This window comes from Pithys albifrons, chromosome 11, assembly GCF_047495875.1.
Source record: "Pithys albifrons albifrons isolate INPA30051 chromosome 11, PitAlb_v1, whole genome shotgun sequence".
Classification (NCBI taxonomy): domain Eukaryota; kingdom Metazoa; phylum Chordata; class Aves; order Passeriformes; family Thamnophilidae; genus Pithys; species Pithys albifrons.
The window spans coordinates 17,395,090-17,413,729 of NC_092468.1; the positions used below are offsets into that span (position 1 = coordinate 17,395,090).

The 18,640-nt window shown below is 41.1% G+C and overlaps 1 protein-coding gene across 1 annotated transcript; it reads right to left on the reverse strand.

Moving 5' to 3' along the window:
* Positions 1 to 6,602: 6,602 nt before the first annotated feature.
* On the reverse strand, positions 6,603 to 17,686 carry LOC139677034 (cytochrome P450 2J6-like). The gene is made up of 9 exons (XM_071566584.1): positions 17,382 to 17,686; positions 15,918 to 16,080; positions 14,624 to 14,773; positions 13,423 to 13,583; positions 11,465 to 11,641; positions 9,980 to 10,121; positions 9,131 to 9,318; positions 8,571 to 8,712; positions 6,603 to 7,483 (listed from the first exon to the last, which is right to left on the reverse strand). The coding sequence occupies exons 1-9, from the start codon at positions 17,550 to 17,552 to the stop codon at positions 7,305 to 7,307; spliced, it is 1,473 nt and encodes a 490-aa protein (XP_071422685.1). The 5' UTR covers positions 17,553 to 17,686; the 3' UTR covers positions 6,603 to 7,304.
* Between the last annotated feature and the right edge of the window lie 954 nt (positions 17,687 to 18,640).

Here is an 18,640-nt window from a genome sequence, read left to right on the forward strand (position 1 = left end):
TTCTTAATTGACTTTTGGCTAAATTACTATTTTCATTCCCTCTCAGGTTCAGAAGGCTTCCCTATATCCATGTTTTTTTTCATGGTCTCTGGCAGTGATGTACATTTTCTCAAGAATAAACTACAGATACAGCATTACTCCACGTATGCCTCACCTTATTTACGTGGCATCTTTGTATTATTTTATCATTTATCTGCCAGCTACCTTAAAATATCCAAGTTGTATACCTTCCTGCAGATGTTGTGTTGGTTGTGCTATCTGAAGCCAGCACAGCCTGAAGCCTGTTTTTAGTGTCATGGAGAGGAGCTGGCTCAGTACAGGGGGTGTCCTTTCCTCAGCACTGCTTGGACACTGATAATGAGAAAAGAAAAACTGGAGCTGCTGAACACTCCCTTGTCTCCTTCCTCCTCCCTGTTTGTCCTCAGTGCTTATCAGGGTAAATCCAAACTCCTTTTACTCCAACAGTAGGAAAGAAGTTTTTCTCCTTTCCACCACTTTGCTACACTCCTTGTAATGTTTATTTTCTGGAACCCCCAGCAGGGCAGGGGCTGCTGAGCTGAAATTCGTTTAATAGATGACACTTTCCCACCAGCTATTTCTCACCCAGTGCATTTTAGTCTCTCAGCTCCAACTGAGACTTCTCTCTGCCCCCGAGGGAGGAATTGTAAAAGCAATTTTGAATGGAAATTTCATTTAAATTATTATTCCCCTCAGTACATGGAGGGATAAAATAATTTAAATCCTTTGGATTTAGTCTAAAAGATGGGGTTCATAGCTGCTGTGGTTTTTAAATTTGATTGCTTTATCTCCTTTGGATGTCACTGGAGCAAGGAGAAACCTATAGTGAAACCCACAATTCTTTATTCATTTCTATATGTTTCCATGTGCATATAAAGCTATTGATTTGCTCCAGCTAATATGAGCTCTTTGGAACCACCTTAACAGGTCATTCATACAGATTTATAGTGGCTCCTCAGAGCATACTAGAGAATGACCCAGATAATTTAGGACTATTTTTCCTGTGTTTTATTGTGCCCACATTTATCTGGTTTTATTCTATATATTATTTTCTACATTGTGTCTTCATTTTTATGTTCAGCCAGAACCATAAACCCCTTTTTCCTCCAAGAGTTCTGCAAGGAGTTTAGAATAACCTAAAAATTATTGCAAAACATGTTCTACTCTTCAAACCTTCTTAATCACCAGAGAGGACAGTAAATCAAGTCAAACTTACTGCCAGATCCCTTTGTACCATCCCTTCAAATAGACATTACCTTGTTCAATGAGCATCCAGCCATAGCTGTGAGTTTTTATGGAGACTTATTGAAATTAATTCTTTCCATATACCTGCAGAATGTTACGAAATAGCCAACACAAAGGTGTCCATAGCATTCAACACAGTAGAGCAGGTGTATCTAGATGATAGGAAGATATCTGTAGCAGAGAGAGCTCTGAAAGCACCTGCTGGCAAGAGCACCAGCACCAATGCAGGTTTCAGGCACATGCATGTCTTTGAAGCCCAAAGGAATCACAAGGTGGAAGCTGCTGTGTGGTGGATACAACAGAAGCATTCAAAGGTGGGCAGTGTTATCAGTGCTGAGGGGTACAGATTCACACTCAGTTTGACAGAGACCAGAACAAGTAAAAGACTTACGCTGTCGGGTAGTTAGTCTACAGTCAGTCAGGAACTTTGAACACCATGCAGTCAAGAACATGAGTGACGTTTCGGGTACGTCCACTCCTAAATAAAGCTGTACTCCAACTCCTGACTGGTGTTCATTGTCCTGAACAAGATTCCTGCAATTGGCCACTTGCCTGTGAATGGGCTGTCTGCTATACCCTCATAACACCTACAGAATGATAAAATCATCTTACTGTGCTTTATAATTCATGACTCAGAACTAGTTTGAACTTACTGGAGCTAAAAAAAACAACAACAAAAAAAACCCCCAACAAGCAAAAGCTGTTGATTTTGTAAGATTTGGTCTCAGAGAAGGCACCTTCTTGGTAGAGCTGATTAGACCAGATCCCCCAGTTATGAATTTCTGTTAAAAGTAAGATGTAATTCACCTCAACAAATGAGAACAATTTCTAACAGTGGGATTTCAATCACGTCTCAAAGGGCTGGGGAACAAGGATGAAATGAAACTTGCTTATGCATGTTGGGAAAAGGGTAAAGAGCTGACCTTTTCCCAGGTACAGTTTTTATCTAGAAATCTAATCTAACGAAGTGACTTGCTGGTTCAAATTGTAGTGCCCATATCTCTCACCATTTGATTTACACAAAAAGCTGCCTTAGCCATGATGTTTTTAGTGAAATGGCAAAGCTTTTCTTCAGACCCTGTATTTGCCATCACTTGTGCTCAATCACTATGTAGTGTGGCTTATCTCATCTCTCTGGCCCTTGCTTTATTCTGAAGTGCATGTGCAGCCCTAGACCTCTCTCTTCCACTGAATATTTGAGTTTATGTTGGTTTTTGCAGGTACATAAACTATATTTTTCACCTGTTGAAACTCATCTGTCTCCAAATCTTCATAAATCTGTTCCTATGTGACACTGACATTTGTTGATACTTTCAATTTAATTTGGCTGCAAACATTAATGTAGCATTTCATAGTGATAAATATAATGGAGACATTGAAGAGGAAAAAGAAATGGGCAGATAATGACATTTACAGCACAAGGATTTTATGGGGAGGGGGTTACCCACTGTTCCCAGTTCAAGACTGCCCTGACAGCACGGGCTTGAATGCAGATCTCACATCTGATGACAAATGGCTCCTTAACAATCTGGTAAAGGAAGTGTGTGTAACCCAAATTCAATCAGCATATTATCTCTTTTTCTAAACATGAAATTTCATTCTAGTACTAAAGAAAATCTGATTTCTTGTTCACAATGCATTTTTCTCACCTGAAGACATTTGTCAAATGAATAAATTAAGCTTCAAAAAATGCCAGAGGCAGAACTTTTAATCGAAGGCAAATAAATAATGTTAATGCATTTTGGCTCACACTCCAGGATTACAAATGCTTGGATGAGCATCTTTTTCTAGTCTCCCAAGTTATGTCTCAGCAGGCACTTGGTCAGGGCACTATCTGAAAGATGAGCAAATGGTTCAAATGGAAAATGTAATATGACAATAAATGTTCAAGATGAAGGTAAATATGAAACTATTTTAATTCTGAGTGTTACTGAACTTTCACATATCCATAATGTGTCAGGTGAAACTGTAGCCAGCCTTGTGCTCCATTTCTGAACTCACATGATAGCAAATATGTTAGAAAAGTGGGTGGAAACACAACAAGCCAGAAACACTGTTGGCATCAAACAACCCTAAAGTAATTTCCTGCTGAAAATCTATCCAGTTACTTTTTGAACACAAATAAATATTTAGTACACATCCCATTATGAGGCACAGCTGAACAACAAGGCATGTGCAGTGCAATTCCCTCTGATCCTCCAACCCATCTCTGCTTTTGTTGCATTTGACACATGCCAGCCCTTCTATTAGAGAAAGAGCAAACATTTCCCATTCACCTCCTGTTTGTCCAAGAGTTTCAAGACTTCCTCAAAAGTACAGAAATAGTTCCACAAATGTGTATGCTGGTTCAACAGATAATATTTTCTTTCAAAATCTACTCCCTTAAGTGCCAGGTTTCCCCACTACACACTGTAGATTCACTGGGTCAAACCCTCAAGCATCAACAGGGACAGTTTAGCCTGGGTCTTTGGCACAAACCAGTTTCCCAAACAACTTGTTTGAACAGAAGGGAAAAAATCATTCACTCTTGCTTTTAGTCTTTGGATGGATGCAAAACCTACAAACTTTTGCACAAGGCTCTCTTTGTCTCCAGTGTCTGTTTTCCCCTTTTGCCAGGGTAAACAGCTTCCCTAGAGTTTGGCACATGGCCTGCTTATGGTTGTGGCACTAATATTGCTACCCAGGAGAGCCCCACCATGAAACAGAAAGAAAAATGCAAGAAAAAAATTAGCAGAAAATCCTGATGTCAGACAACTTGCCAATATTTTCCTTAACTGTAATTTAGCAGAGCTGAGCACCATGTAATGTTAGGCAGCTCTCTCATATCCATCAACATTAAATATTTCAGGTTTTCTGGATTGGTCCACTCCTGCTATCCTGCAAATACTAAACAAAGCAGCACTTCTGCAGTTCTATGACATAAAGTCATTCTTCCCTGATCACAGCTCTTTAGAAAGTAATACACCCAGCTGCACATCTTTCCCTGGAATAGACACCTGCAACCTGATTTCAAAACCTTCCAAATCATATTATTAAAGATGACAATTCTACCTCAATTCAGAGGCCTGAGGCTGTGGCTGATACTGGTTATGAAATAAAAAAAAGATGGGGTGGGAGGGTTAATCACTGCAATTAAAGAAGTGTTACACCACTGCAGCCAGCAGCAGCAGGTGTACCCCTTTCAGCCTGGCAGCTCTTTGGTGGTGTAAGGCGGACATGTGCCGTGGGGCTGTACCCAGGGTGCAGCCAAGGGATGACAGGTGATGGACAGGAAGGAAAGCAGCACTTGGAGGGGCCAGAAGTGAATGGGAATGGCTGTGGGCAGGGGACCAGGGAAATCAGTTGAGCCAACAAGAGGTAACTCTGTTGTCATCTCTCATCAGTGCCATGAGATCACTTTGGCTCTTTCCCCATAACCAGCAAAGTTCTCCACTGGAAGAGGTCAGTCAGTCCAGGACCTGGAGGTCTGTAGACCTGGACAATTAAATCTCTAGGTGGGAAAATGAAGTTGTTCTCCATACCAAAAGCACTCTCAAGCTTCCCAAAGGAGTGGAGGAAGAGCTAAGTTAATTTTATCAGATTTCCTGAGTTTGTTAGCCTTCCTCCATCCTCTCTCTTTGTGGAATATATGCTGATTGGTGCTGTAGGTTTCCAGACCCCTGGCACTAGCCCAGAAAACAGTGTCTCACTGCTTGCCCCACATGGACTGATCCATACAGGAGGCTGCACACACCACACTGGCTCCACTGCTTAGGAACAGCAAAACTGTTGTGCAAGACTGTCTGGAAACTCAGTCAGCCAAAGGAAAAGCTGAGGGTCACCTCCGCCTCAGCTAGTTTTTTAATAGACTTTTCAAAAGCAAATGTGCTCCTTTGTACTGCCTGATAGGGGGGCTGGTGGATGGGATCCCAGAGTGGCTGAAATGGGCAGTACATTCCCAGTTCTTTCCACCTTGTGCCACTCCTGAGCCCTGCCTAGTCACAGAGAAGCCATCTCTCACCAGGACTGAGCACAGCCTCAATGGATTTACTGTTCCAGCCCTTGAGCACAACCAGCACCACACTCATGATTAAGCTTCTTCAGTGAGTGGCAAGTGGAGTGGGCCAAGGCAGCGAGGGCACCACCTCTAGCAGGGTTAGTGGAAAGGAGCAGGTGTGGCAGGGTAGGGTGGAGGATAAGCACAGATAAAGCTGGCAAGGAGGCTGAGCAGAAGTGTGTAGGCCCTGGAACACTGTTTGATATGCTGTGTGGAGTAACAGGCTGGATTATTTATTACAGCTATTGCTTTTGTGAAACCCCTTGCTGCCCTAATTTCCCTTCCAGCTCAGCAAGCCTGCCTGTACTGGGTTGTGCTGGAGCAGACTCCTGCCAGAGCTACAAGGCATGCCAGGATCTGGTCAGGCTCAGCCTGATTTGCAATAGGACTCACTCTTTGTAGTAACATTCTCCTCCATTTTAAATTCAGGGAGTTCAGATGGACCACAGTGATTTGATTACAAAGAGTTTATATTCCTACTCTTTGATTACAAAGAGTTTATATTCCTACATAAAAGCACTTTTGGTCCTCAATACAAATTCAGGGCTAAGTTTACAGCAGTGTTTACAGGAAGCTCTACTCAAATCCAACATTTGAATCCTTTCCAAAAGTGATTTGCATTCAAGAATTCTACAGCTTTAATAAAGTTCCAGCTGAACTTGGCTGCAACCTCCAGTTGTGTGCTCAAACAGCCTTGGGTTTGAATTGAATCAGTGCCAATGAGCAGCTACTTTAAGTAACAGATATTTTAGAATTCCTGCACTTACATCTTTTCTTACACCAAGTCACCTGCAGCGCACCCTCCACAGTTACTGTGCTCTTCTTTCCATGCTCTGGAGCTTTAAAGAACAAATAAATTCTAAGCTTCCCCCTGAAAACACACTGGTGACTCTTTTCAGCTCAGCACAGGTTCGTCTACTAATACTTGCAGAAAAAAAGGAGAGAGAACCTTGATGTCATCACATCAAGGTGTATCCTGAAACAGAGTTTATGAGGATAAAGGGCAGGTGTGAGGAGTAACTGAAACTGGAGAAGAAGAATTAGAAAGAAATTGAATGGAGAGTGGGAAATGTGGTATGGCTTGTAATGAAAGAAGAAAAGGTCCCAGAGAAAATGGGGAATATCTGAGTGTTCAGATAGCCCTTAGAGGCTGCATTCCCAAGTCTCTGTGTTCCTCCACTGCAGAGTAAGTAGCAAAATCCACTGGCAAAGGGACTCTCATCTCACATTTATGCCTCTTCCAAGCAGGATTGATAATAAGCGTGATTCTACATCCTTAAAAATAAAACAAGCAACAAACATCTAACGTATCACTTGGCAGTATATTATAACCATGATCAGGCTGCAAAGTCACACATGCACATTGCTAGTAAACACCAAATTTAAGTTTCTTTCTTCAACTTGAGAATGACTCTTTCTACCTTGTACGTGAGAGATACTTAACATCAAATTCAGATGTGAACATACCCACATTCTAATGTGTTTCCTGGAGTTTGAATGTTGGCTTTGTTGGGGTTTTTTTGTTTGTTTTTTTTTTTTTATTTGCAACATGTCAACAAATTAAAGTGTCTAAGTTCAGAACAGTAAAATTAAAACAGGTCTTTAAATTACTTGAGGTCTTCAGACCACTCACAGAAATGGCACCTACTCAGCTCTTTCTGAGATCTTCTGTTGAATTTTACTGAGGTTTGCTTATGACTGAATATGAGGGTGATTTTACTTGGTTAGGGCAAGGGGACGCCACTTGGCTTCAGATGGGAACCATATTTGGCTTCAGGTGTTCTCTGGGAGGAGAAAATGGTTAAGATCATTGTGAGAATATATGTGAGTTTCACAAAGACTAGACGAAAACTACTGACACTCTGGATCTTGGCTTGCATCCACTTTCTGAATAGCTCTGGAATGGACTAATATCAATATCCTGGCTAGCAGGAGATTTATACATTGAGAGGCAATTCACAGAGGTAAAGGTGGCTGTTTCATGCTGGTCTGTGACTGCAGCTGCCTAGCGTGGGATGGCACAAATCCTGTAGGGGTGGGGCTGCAGGGTACCCCCCAAAATGGGCTCTGTGTTGGCCTCTGTCACTCCCTCAGGGAGCTGGAAGGTGAATGCTCGCAGCAGGTTGGCAAAGAAAATAAAGAGCTCAGTCCTCGCCAGGTGCTCCCCCAAACACACACGGTGCCCTGCAGAGGGAAGACGGGAATGACAGTGAGTATCTAGGAATTTTTCAGTTTCATAATTACTTAGTCCATTCTTGTTGCAAGGAGAGGTTTGGATTTTTTGTTGTTGTTGACCAAGTACAGGATCATGAAAGCTGCAGAATTAAAACTATGTGAATTCCTTCTCAAAAAGATCTGATCCAATGTCATAAGTTAGGAGACATCAAAGGAAAATTTCAGCAAAAATCCATAATGTACTAAAAAAATTTCTTTCTTGACCTGACGTAAAATTATTTTCCTTTTACAGAAGGTGTTGATCTTCAGAGTCATACACAAAGAATCTGCTTGCACACGCTTTCTTAGTGCATTAATGTTAAAATTACTTAGTAATGATATTTGCAGTTGAACAGAGGCTTGGTCACTTCACAGGCAAAGCATGAAGTCTAGTGTTCATTTCCCAGGGTTCCTCATTGGGTCCAATTGTGTGAGCAGAATAGGTGAATAATACTTCACATTTCCAGATTAGCAGAGAAATAAAAGGAAAGAAAAAGCCATTTGCATCAAGAAACCACTGCTGGATGGACATTAAAGTGACTAGACTTACATCAACAGAGAAACTAAACCAGAACCATCAGTAGGGACCTTACTGCTATGTGTGATTGCTGTGAGTGCATTGTCATCTTAATTCTTTCTTTTGTAACTGGATTTTCAGCTCTGTAGGCAAGAACTTAATCCTTTGTTTATCAGGATGCATTCTGCTTTTCTTTCAACTTGTTTCTTTAAAAGGGATTGCAAGGAATTCCAGTACAAACAAGACACATTGGTTCTCGGGAAAATAACTTCATATAAAGAAAACTACAGACAAAACCTGTGTATTGAGTGCAGCGTGTAACCAGCCCAGTCTAAATGGGATTCCCACCAGAGAGTCCTAACAACAGCTTGGGGTCTGACAGCACATAAGCCCTTCCCTTGTCAGAAACAAGCCAGTACTGTGCTTTAAGAGCAGCAAACAGCAGAGACAGAACATGTTATCCGAAGAAATACCATAATCTCACACTTCTGTATTCTTAATTTTATCTGTTGGGTTAGTTCAAAATGGCAGTGCATTTACCTGCTGAAAATGGTAAGAAAGCTTCTCGAGGGATAAAGTTTCCTTCTTTATCCAGAAAATGGCCAGGGTTGAACTGTCGAGGTGTCTCCCATTGCTCAGGGTCATACAGAACAGATGCAATATTTGGTATAATGATGGTGCCCTGCAAAAAAGAAACTGTTGATTCACTTCCAACTACTAGCCTGTCACTCATCAGTTTCTGCCTGATGGATAAAACGGTGGCTTGTTGCCATTTGGGCAAGTGCCAAGTTGAGCAGAGGTGTCTTCACCAGTGCTTTAGCAAACCAGTTTATCCTCTCAGTCCATCCCAGACAAGCAGAGCTGGTCTCTGCAGTTGTGATGATGGGCAGGAGCTCAGCACTTTCCTGGGAGGGGCCTTATCAACTGTCTGAACACCAACACATTAGGCAAAAGACTACAAATAATAACCCTCCCCCAGGTACCACATTTGTGAGTTGAATGGAGAATAGTTTATAGATGGAAAATGGGTTACAAAACTGCAATAAAAGCCAAATGTCTCTCTGCCGAAGAAAGAACAAAAGCTGAAAATATGTCTGTACCTTTTTAACAGGAAATCCTAGCAGTGTTGTGTTCCTCACACACAGTCTGGGCATGCCCACAAAGACAATGTTGCTGAAGCGCTGAATCTCATGGACCACAGCATTTGTGTAGGGCAGTTTCCTCCGATCCTCATAGCAAATTAACTGGGAAGGACTCAGAACAGCATCCAGCTCCTTCTGCACTTTCTCTGTGGAGAGACATTCACCACTTCAGAAGAGAAAATATATAAAATATTTTAACTGGTCTCTTTTCTTAGAACAACAGGAAAATGTATTATTTCAAAATAGGACATTAAGTCCATAACTGTGAGTTAATATGATTTAATGCCTGAGTTTAATATAGGATAATAAAAATATACAGGAAAAGCCCACCAAAAGTGTGGTCCAGGGACACACTGAAAGGGTGTAAGGGGTCTGGTGGGTTGTGAGGAGCATTGGTGTGTTCAGCAAGGAGAGTTGTGCCAGGAGGGGCAGTGAGCACAGGCTGCTATAAATATGAGACTGTATGGCAAACATCCTGAAGCTGTGTTAGCATTCCTCATACCTGAATGGTGTCAGGTACAGATGGGACTCAGAGCTTTGATCTCTGCCCCTGCAGCCATCAGTCACCTGCAAACTCTCTGCACAGAGCACCTCACTGCCTTGCCAAAGCCAAGAGCTAACTCTGGCCCCACTGCAAGTGTCTTCAGCCACCTGGCTTGGTCAGGTCATAGAAGGAGTCTCTGATTTTTTTTCTCTACAGCCATTCTTTGTGTTTTTAGAGAGTGAGAGCCAGGCTGCAACTCATTCTATTCAGCCATTATTAACATTGGTCATACCCACAGCATTTACAATAAGAATCCCTCTCACCTTGGATGTCTGGATTCACAACCATATAGAGCAGTCCCCAGTACAACGTTGTGCTTGAGGTCTCTGATCCACCAAGGAAAAGATCATTTATGACATAGACCAAATTGTCTTCATCATACTTAGGCTTGGCCTCCTCCTTAGACTGCAGATGAAGATAAAAAGTTGAAGTTTAATCATAGAAGTTAGGTCCTCTTGCATGCCCTCTGAACGAGAGTCCTTATTTCCACAGCTGGCATGTGCACAAAGAATAGTCAAAATTACAGTTTTGATGAGTACTAAGAGTTTAGTAGTTTCCCAAATAGAGAGAGTAAGTCTGCATTGTTGTGTTTCATGAGGTGGAATATTCTTTCATTTAAAAAAGGCAATTCTATGTCTGATGACTTAATCATGAAAACTTTAATGCACACTACAAGATGTGCAGCTAAACTACAGTGTCCTTCTAAACAAGTGCCCTACTGAGAGTCACTCACTCTTCAGGCCTTGGTCTCCAATACGCCATCAAATGGTGCTAGAAAATACCATTGGAATAGGAAAATCCATCTGAATAAAAGAATCTCCATAGAACACCTTGAGAGTATTTTCTTTTCTCAGTTCAGGATAAATGTGAACTGGTGGGAGAGAGGTACACAAGTATTTTCTTCTGAATAATAAGGGAGAAAAATAAAAATACAATCAAAGAAAAAAATCAGGCAAAACCATTTTAAAATAAACAGACTGCAATAAATTGCACCTCTGATACCAGAGTAAACTGCATCTTTGCCTCTAAAATGCTTATTTTACTAAATTTTGTCATATTCACATATAAAGTGTAAGTTGATGTGTCAGCTACTTTCAGAGCCCATGAGCTGACACTGTGAGGACATGGCAGCCTGACTAGCTGAAAGCTTATGACCAGGTGTAGAAGCTACATAAATTTCATCTACCCCAGAAAAGAGATGCTTCTTTTACTTCCCCAAAATACCCTAAATTGTCAAAGTTTGAAGCAGAAATTCTGGTGCTCTTAGCAGGGCCTCTCTGGCTCATGAGACACTTTCTACTACGGAAAATAACAGCCTGGGCAGGGAAAAAGATTAATGCTTATTATGGCATTGTTTGTGAAATTGTTTCCTAGGCCATCCAATTAGAATTTAGGTGCCAAGCCAACCATGCCCCAAACTGTGAGGAAATTAGAGGTAACATAGGGATAATGATTCCCTACCAAGGGAGGAACCATACAGTTATGTGGCACATGGACAGCCAGTGTTGGAGCACACACTGAATCCCAAAGAAGCACATCCTCTGCTTCAGGGCAATTCCCTGTGCATGCACAGAACATGAGGTGGTCTACCAAAGTTATGTAACCTACAGGAGCGAACTTTCATTTACTACAGGATTGAAGTGTAGACATGGACATTTATGGAAAGCAGATGAGAGCTGATGAGTTAACCCCCAACATACTTTTTCTTATACCCCATAAATGTGCAACCAGACAGAATGAACACTTACTTTCTCCATCTCAGCCAGGTAAAAGTCAATGAAATCCTGTGGTTCTGCTGGTATCCCTCTCTCCACATGTCTTCTGATCTCCGTTCTTGCAAAAGAACTCAGGACATCATAGCAAGCCAATGCCTTCTTATGGGGGCCAGGGAGACGGCACATCAGCCAGGGGAGGATTTCGTACATCTGCAGGAGTGACACACAAGAGGCAGTGTGAATTCTGTCAGTAACAAAGCTGCTTTTAGAAACACCAGAAGGCTGAATTGTCCTGTCTGGAAATGGTGATAGCAGAATAAATAAATTAGCATTACTTTGACCAGATTTTTGCCATCATGGGGTAAAACTTTACTAGTAATTTGACACAAACCCAGGGGTCAGGGCACTTCTGACAACACTCTGATCATGCCCCTAAGTTTACTTGACTAATGCAGATCACTAGACAACCTCACTCCTGCACAGTTGGAGACACCAGCTCCCATACACGCAAAATCCTTTCTGCAAACACTGGCTACTACAGTTATGTGGATCTGGAGCCTCAAGTAACTGGTGGATTTCTTGGAGATCTCAAAAGGAAAGTATGGACTGGGTATCACTCTAAGATGAGAATTTAATTTTTCAAGTCAGAGTCCTCATGACTGCTACAGGATCAATAATTGTTGTGATGGTTTGAAATACTACATCCTCAGCCTGCTGAGTGTAGTTATACACACATTTGTCAGCTCAAAGTATTGTCCTCTAGCTTGGATGGTTCTGTCTTTGCAGCATCTGCCATTCCACCCTGCTGAGCAAAGAACAGCTCTGTCTCCTCTTTGTGCTTTCAGACCTAACAAGCAAAGTCTCTCTAGTTTTAAGTGACAGTTTGTACATCATCCCATTAACACTTCTCCATATTTGTTTCCCTTCAGAATCACAACAAAAGGTGTCCAAGACCCTAAAATATGTCTTACAGATTATTAAACCTACTTTAACACTTGACTGAATCTAAAGGGAAGGTAGGAATGGAAATACCTTAAGATTCTGTTTGCCTTTTCCATCCTATTCCCTGCTAGTTTACACCAATCCCTTTCCTCAGCCTTTGCACTGAACCTCCTCTGTATGTTAAGGTCTCCTAGCTTTGATCATCCACAAATTTAGTCTATTTTTGTATTTTTAAGTATGGGAAATTTGTATAGTGCTGTTCTTATATGATAGATTTGCTGCAAAGCTTCACTAGCACAACAGCATTTTAGTTTGCCTTTTCCTGTAAAACTCAAATGTCAATGGAATTTGCTTTGCCATCCACATTCCACATTCCTTATCCCTCTTTAAGGGTCTAAACCACAAAGTCTAATTCACGGGGAAAACTTCAAACACTTCAAGACCCTTCAAGTGCAAAGTTGTCCTTTATGGTACGTTGTGGGAAGTACCTACCAATAAATCTCTGACAGAATTTGAGTTGTGAGACTGTCAAAGAACGTATGTATTGTTGTTGCAATGTCTGAATTGAGAGCCATAATGAAGTAAGGGTAAGATTCATAATTAATATTTTATTATTTGTGAGGGGGGCGAGGAATTTTTCAGCAAACATTTTGCAGAGTAGCAAAAAGGAGAACAGAGAATTCAATTATAGCAATTTTTGGAGCAGAGAAGTAAATAGAGGTGGGAGGAGCAGCACTTCAGAGTTCACATTTATTACAAACTCCAATCTCAAATTAAATTTAAAGGTTTCTATTAATAGTCTCAGAAATGCTGAAGGATTTAAAAGGTTGGAGTCAACAAAGAGATGTCCCCTAAATTTGCAAAGAAACAAGAGAGCTCTTAAAAAAGGCCTCAGAACTAAGGAGGTAGTAATAAGGTCCCCAAGGACACTTCTTCACTCCCAGCTTGCATTTACCTGTTCCTCTGTATTTAGTGAAGAGCCACTTTTTTTATCTGCTCTTTCATTTTCTATCTCTTCCCGAAAAAAACCCAGCATATGATTTACTCACCTGATGAAAAAAGCTGCCTGCAAATCTGAATAAATTCTCTGTGGCATGGATCAGTTCATGGAAGGTTTTGTCCTCATCAGAGAAGTGATATCCAAAAACCACAGCACAAATTACATTTGAAATAGAATGGAAAAGAGGGAAAGAAGGATCCACAGGTCTTCCTGCAAACACAGTAACTGGTTTTCACTCTCTGTTTTCTTCAGGTGTTCCTTATACAGATAGGACAAGGTGTTATTAGCAATTACAGAAAATGTTTTCTTTATCCAGCTGGGGTATGAATGGGGACAAAAATGTGACACTAATACAAATTAATGAAAATAAAATATAGCCTTAGAGCAAAGGACACTGTTAACCGTTTCCTCACAACTCTAAAACAATTTCACAGCCCTTTCTGTGAAATAATGTTGTACAACCAAGATCTGTTCCAGGACATCATATCAAATCTGCTGTCCTCAGTTGTCTGGAGGAAGACAAGCCACAGTGTGAGAAGGAAGAGATGAACTAAGGGAATTCAGTGACAAACATTCAAAAATGTAGAAAACTACATAGCAGGAAAGACTGAATACACTTGGGAAGGTTTAAGAAGAAGAATAGATGGACAGGAACTACAAAGTACACATAATGAAACTATTACAGCCTCAGTTGTGAGCATATCTCATCATATCTCTGTCTGATGATTTTTTTTGAAGTTATGAGAGAAGCATCCATAAAAAGTGACTTGCATAGAAAGGATGCTGGCTTGGGCTCTAGGATTAACCTGATAATCCACAGAAGTTCTCTTCCACCCCCTACTTGCTTTGATTTTCTTGCCAATAGTTACTAAACCAGACAGACACTAAAATATCAATGGCACCCAATGTCGTTGAAATTACCAAGCTCTGCAATCCTCTGCAGTTACCTGTTGTAGGCAGCCTGAGAGTGGCTTGGCTGTGCAGTTCAGTGGCACCATGTCACTGTACAATCATGTCATAGACAAATGATCAGCCCTTGGAGGGAAGTTCACAGCTTCACTAGGTTTGTGAACAGCTATTGAAGAAAGAAATTCTCACTTGTGATTCTGTGCTCGGTCTGCTCCCAGGTTTTAGTAAGTTTGGATACATCACTGTGGATCTAACCCTGACTCTAGAAGGGGTAGGTAAATTTGCATACTGAAGACATGGATCCAGACTGAAAAGCACTTGGTTTCTTAGCAGATAGATACCTTTTAGGTTCACAAAAAACTCCACCAGGTGAGAGGCCTCCTCTTGCACTCGATGCTCCAGGCCTTTTTTCCCCATTCCCAAACTGCGTAAAGTCATTATTCCAAAGCGTCTCTGCTGCTTCCAGGAGCGACCAGTTGCCAGTATAATACCTGAGGGTAATCCCTGGCATATTAATATCTGCCATAGACATGAACAATTCATTTAAATATATGTTATAAAATAAATGGAGTAAATCGGGGAATACACTGTGATACAAAAATCTTTAGGTGAAATTATCATTAACCAGAAATCACAGTCAAACACACCCAAACTATAACTAGGCCCCATTGTCTTAGTATTTATTGTAGCAGCTCACAACTGAAAAGAGCAATCTAAGGATTTTCTGACTGCTCCATTTCTCAATGTCTTTAAAAAAACCCAAACAAACCAAACACCATAAGATGCCTTTTAAGAAATCTGCTTCAGCCATAGCCAAGTGATGACTCTCAGGACAGGAATAACTGGATGAATTTCCATAGAGTGGTGTACTTGGCAGGGAATGTTTATGGAGGTATAGATTAATCAATGTGATAGGTGTAGGTTGAGATGATGAAGGTGAAGGATAAGTGACATTAGGGATCTTTTTCCCCTGTGGAAGAGAGAACACTCCACTGATTGTTGAATTGCACTCGTGGTCACCTGAAGAGCTCTGAACTGCTGCTGTGATGGTGAGGCTTTACCTACCTTTAAACAATCTGTGTCTGCTTTGGTATAGCAAATGCAGGGGAGGGAAAAGAAAAGACTGCAAACTGTTGGAATACACTAAGAAGTGGATTTTCCTGTATTGGAGGCACTGTAACAATGAAAGGATATTCAAATATTGTTTAGAAGTGTCTGCAAATACAGCAGTGTGAATTCTGAAGGAGGATTTTATACGTCTCCTGCTCATGATGGAAAACATTTGGCAACTATAATGTATACAGTTACCAAACAAGCATTGCATTCATATGATGTACCGCAAAATCATGTGGAGCACAATGGATTAGTCTGTGATGAGAGCAAGATTGCTGAGTTCTGATCTGGATCACATAAATATATCTTGAATACACTACAAAGGTCACAAAAAACCAACCTGGAGTGTTTCCTAGGCTTGGGAAAGCTCAGTATAAAAAGCACCACAGCAAATAGTAGGTTATTCTCAAGAGCTAATGGAGGACTTGGACAATATCTGATGAAAGGTTATTCTGAGTGGGAGGGCAGAGTAGTTTGCCAAATCAACATTCCTGTGCACTATTTATGGCAGGAAAATCTCACCTTTTCCTTTGGCCATTGCTCTGAAGAAGGGTGACACCATCCGCCCAGAAACATCATCAGGGTGCGTGGTCATGCCGTCCTTCACTGCCTGAAACCCATTCAGGATGATCACTGGGGTCCACCCGAACCACAAGGTGTAGATGTTACCATGAGTTTTTGCCAGCTGTAAGAGGAAAAGGTGCCAGAAGAGAAAAGATGAAGCCCCATAAAAACATCTGGAACAGACACTGCTATTCACCAATGGACAGTTTCACACTGAAAACATCATCCACATGCACATAGCTAGAAGCAGAAAGAGACTGTTGTTTTGCTGAGAATGGTGCTTTCAGCAGCCAGTGTTAATTACCCTGGGGCAGCGATTTTCTTTCCAAAGCACAGCCTGCAGCAGCACTGCAGCAACAGAAAGAAAACTTTGTGTTTTATGTTGCATCACCCCCAACCCCAACATTTGTACCACGCTTATTGAATAGCCACACTCTGCAGGGCTCTGGGGCTCTGTGCCTCCAGTGAGCCCCTCCTCTGCAAAAGGAAACCAGCTGATTAAACCTGCACCGTCTGTGTGCTCCAGGAGAGGATGTGGAGCCAGAAACTAGTCAACAGCTATGAAGTGCCAGGGGGCTGCAGCCAAGCGCAGGGTTTCATCACAGCACTGAGGAGAGCATTCACCACCAGACACGGCAGAGGCATCCAGCAGGGATGGGTGTATGACAGAGGAAATCCAATCATTTAATGGGAAAAGCTTTGTACAAATATGGGACTCTGCTCCAGCATATCCACAGTGATATAAAGGAAGTGGTAGAGTGTTTAAGGTGCCGTCAGAATTACATCCAATTGATCACACCAGTCACTTGATTCTCATAATAATTCTTTAGATTCCAGCTTTGCTCTCCCTGTTACAGCATCTCTGCCTAAGTCAGCTCTGCACTCAGTGATCTGTGTGTACTGTCTTCAGCATATACCTGAGTTAAAGGTCATCTGCAAACCATTAGAAGAATTACTGCAGCTGTCACTAAAAACAAGTGGCAAACAGATAGTTTTAAGGAGGCGTAGGAAGATGGGGAGTGAATGCACTTCTTGTACTACAAGCATACATACACGTGCAACATAATACCTACTTTGTGATCAAATTAGGCATTGCAGTCAGAATTTTAAAAAGCATCACATGGGGACTTATCAGCAGTGCACAAGCATATTTTAGATTATTGGTATTCTCCAGCTTTAATAACAGGTCAGAAACCTTCTCTCCAAGTTTACTTGATTCTTAAGAGCATTAAGATACCCATGAAGATGACATATTCCAAATAAGAAGGGGACCTGAATGTAGGAATCAAGTTAATCTTTATATGTCCATACCTTGGCTGTAACTTTCCAAGACTTAAAATCATCAGGTTGAATAATACCATACCAGTCTTTTGTTAAACTGTGACTGAAAATAACCAACTAAGAGCATCTTAAAAGAAATACCTCTATAAGACGATCCCGGTGAAACTGAAAGTTCAGGTGCACCAAGTTTCCAAGCAATGGGAGAGGAGTTGGTCCAGGAGGGAATTGCTTGCAAGCTTTCTGCAGTTTGAAAAACTGAACAATTAACAAAGAAATGATCAGGACTACAAAAGCTTGAGTTATTGTCAGCATTTCTGAGCTGATTTATCAGCTTGTCCCTATCAAAAAGAAGGTACTGGAGCTTGGAAAAGGTGCTGCTCTTTGTTGTTCCACCAGTTCTGTCTGCAGGCTAAGTTCTATAAAGTTTCAATTCTTTTCCCTCCCTCTGGCCCTCCCTCCTCACCACTCCCTGCCCTTTTCTTGCACCCCATATATTTGCCATACTGACATATATCAGACCGATCCCTGGCCAAAAGCACACCTATCTGCTTAGGGCAAGCCTCAGTAGGGGAATGTGGAATCACATGTACTCTATTTATTTGTCCTGAAGCTTGTGGTAGGGACTGCTGGAGTCTGTTGGGAGTCTATTGGAGTGACACCAGGTGAGAGCCCTTGTTGGATATGAGACAAGTGAAACTCAGTTTCATCTGCCTTGGGAATTTTAAAAACATAGGTAGCTGTTCATCTCAGAATCCCCAAATTCAGATTATGGTACTACACATAGGTTAGATTATATAGTTATACAGAATATAGTTTCAATAGTGTATAGTACATACTTACAGTAGGTTTGGTTGGATAAATAGTTTCTAGTTGCAGTAAATTAGATTTAGATGGACAAATATTATTTAAATGTGATTGTAACTTCAGGTTTGCCTGCCAGTACACACAGCCCACACAGGCAAAGACAAGAGTACTTGCAGATTAAAGATGCAGTTAGAAGACAAAATTGCTTCACGTGATTTCTGAAAAATTGGCCTTGAGTGTTCAATCAAACTTTTTTCCCTAGTAAATGGGAAAAAAAAGGCATTTCACCAAGAGAGCACTCATGATAGGGAGACAGTCTTAAAAACTCTTATTACAAGTAAACAATTAAAAAACCCCAGAATGATGGAATTTTTATATTTAAAAATTAATTAAATATAAAATCCCATTTTTAATATAATTTTTATTTGTATGTAACCTAATTGAAAGCTTTATGTGCCTTGGTTAATTTTCCACCTTTTTTCTCAATTTCAGAATCCTGTATATTCCTACCAATTATCAATAAGTTCACAGGACATATTAAAAAAAATCTGTCCTCTAATAATGAAGGGATTCACACTGATTTTGAAGCACAGATC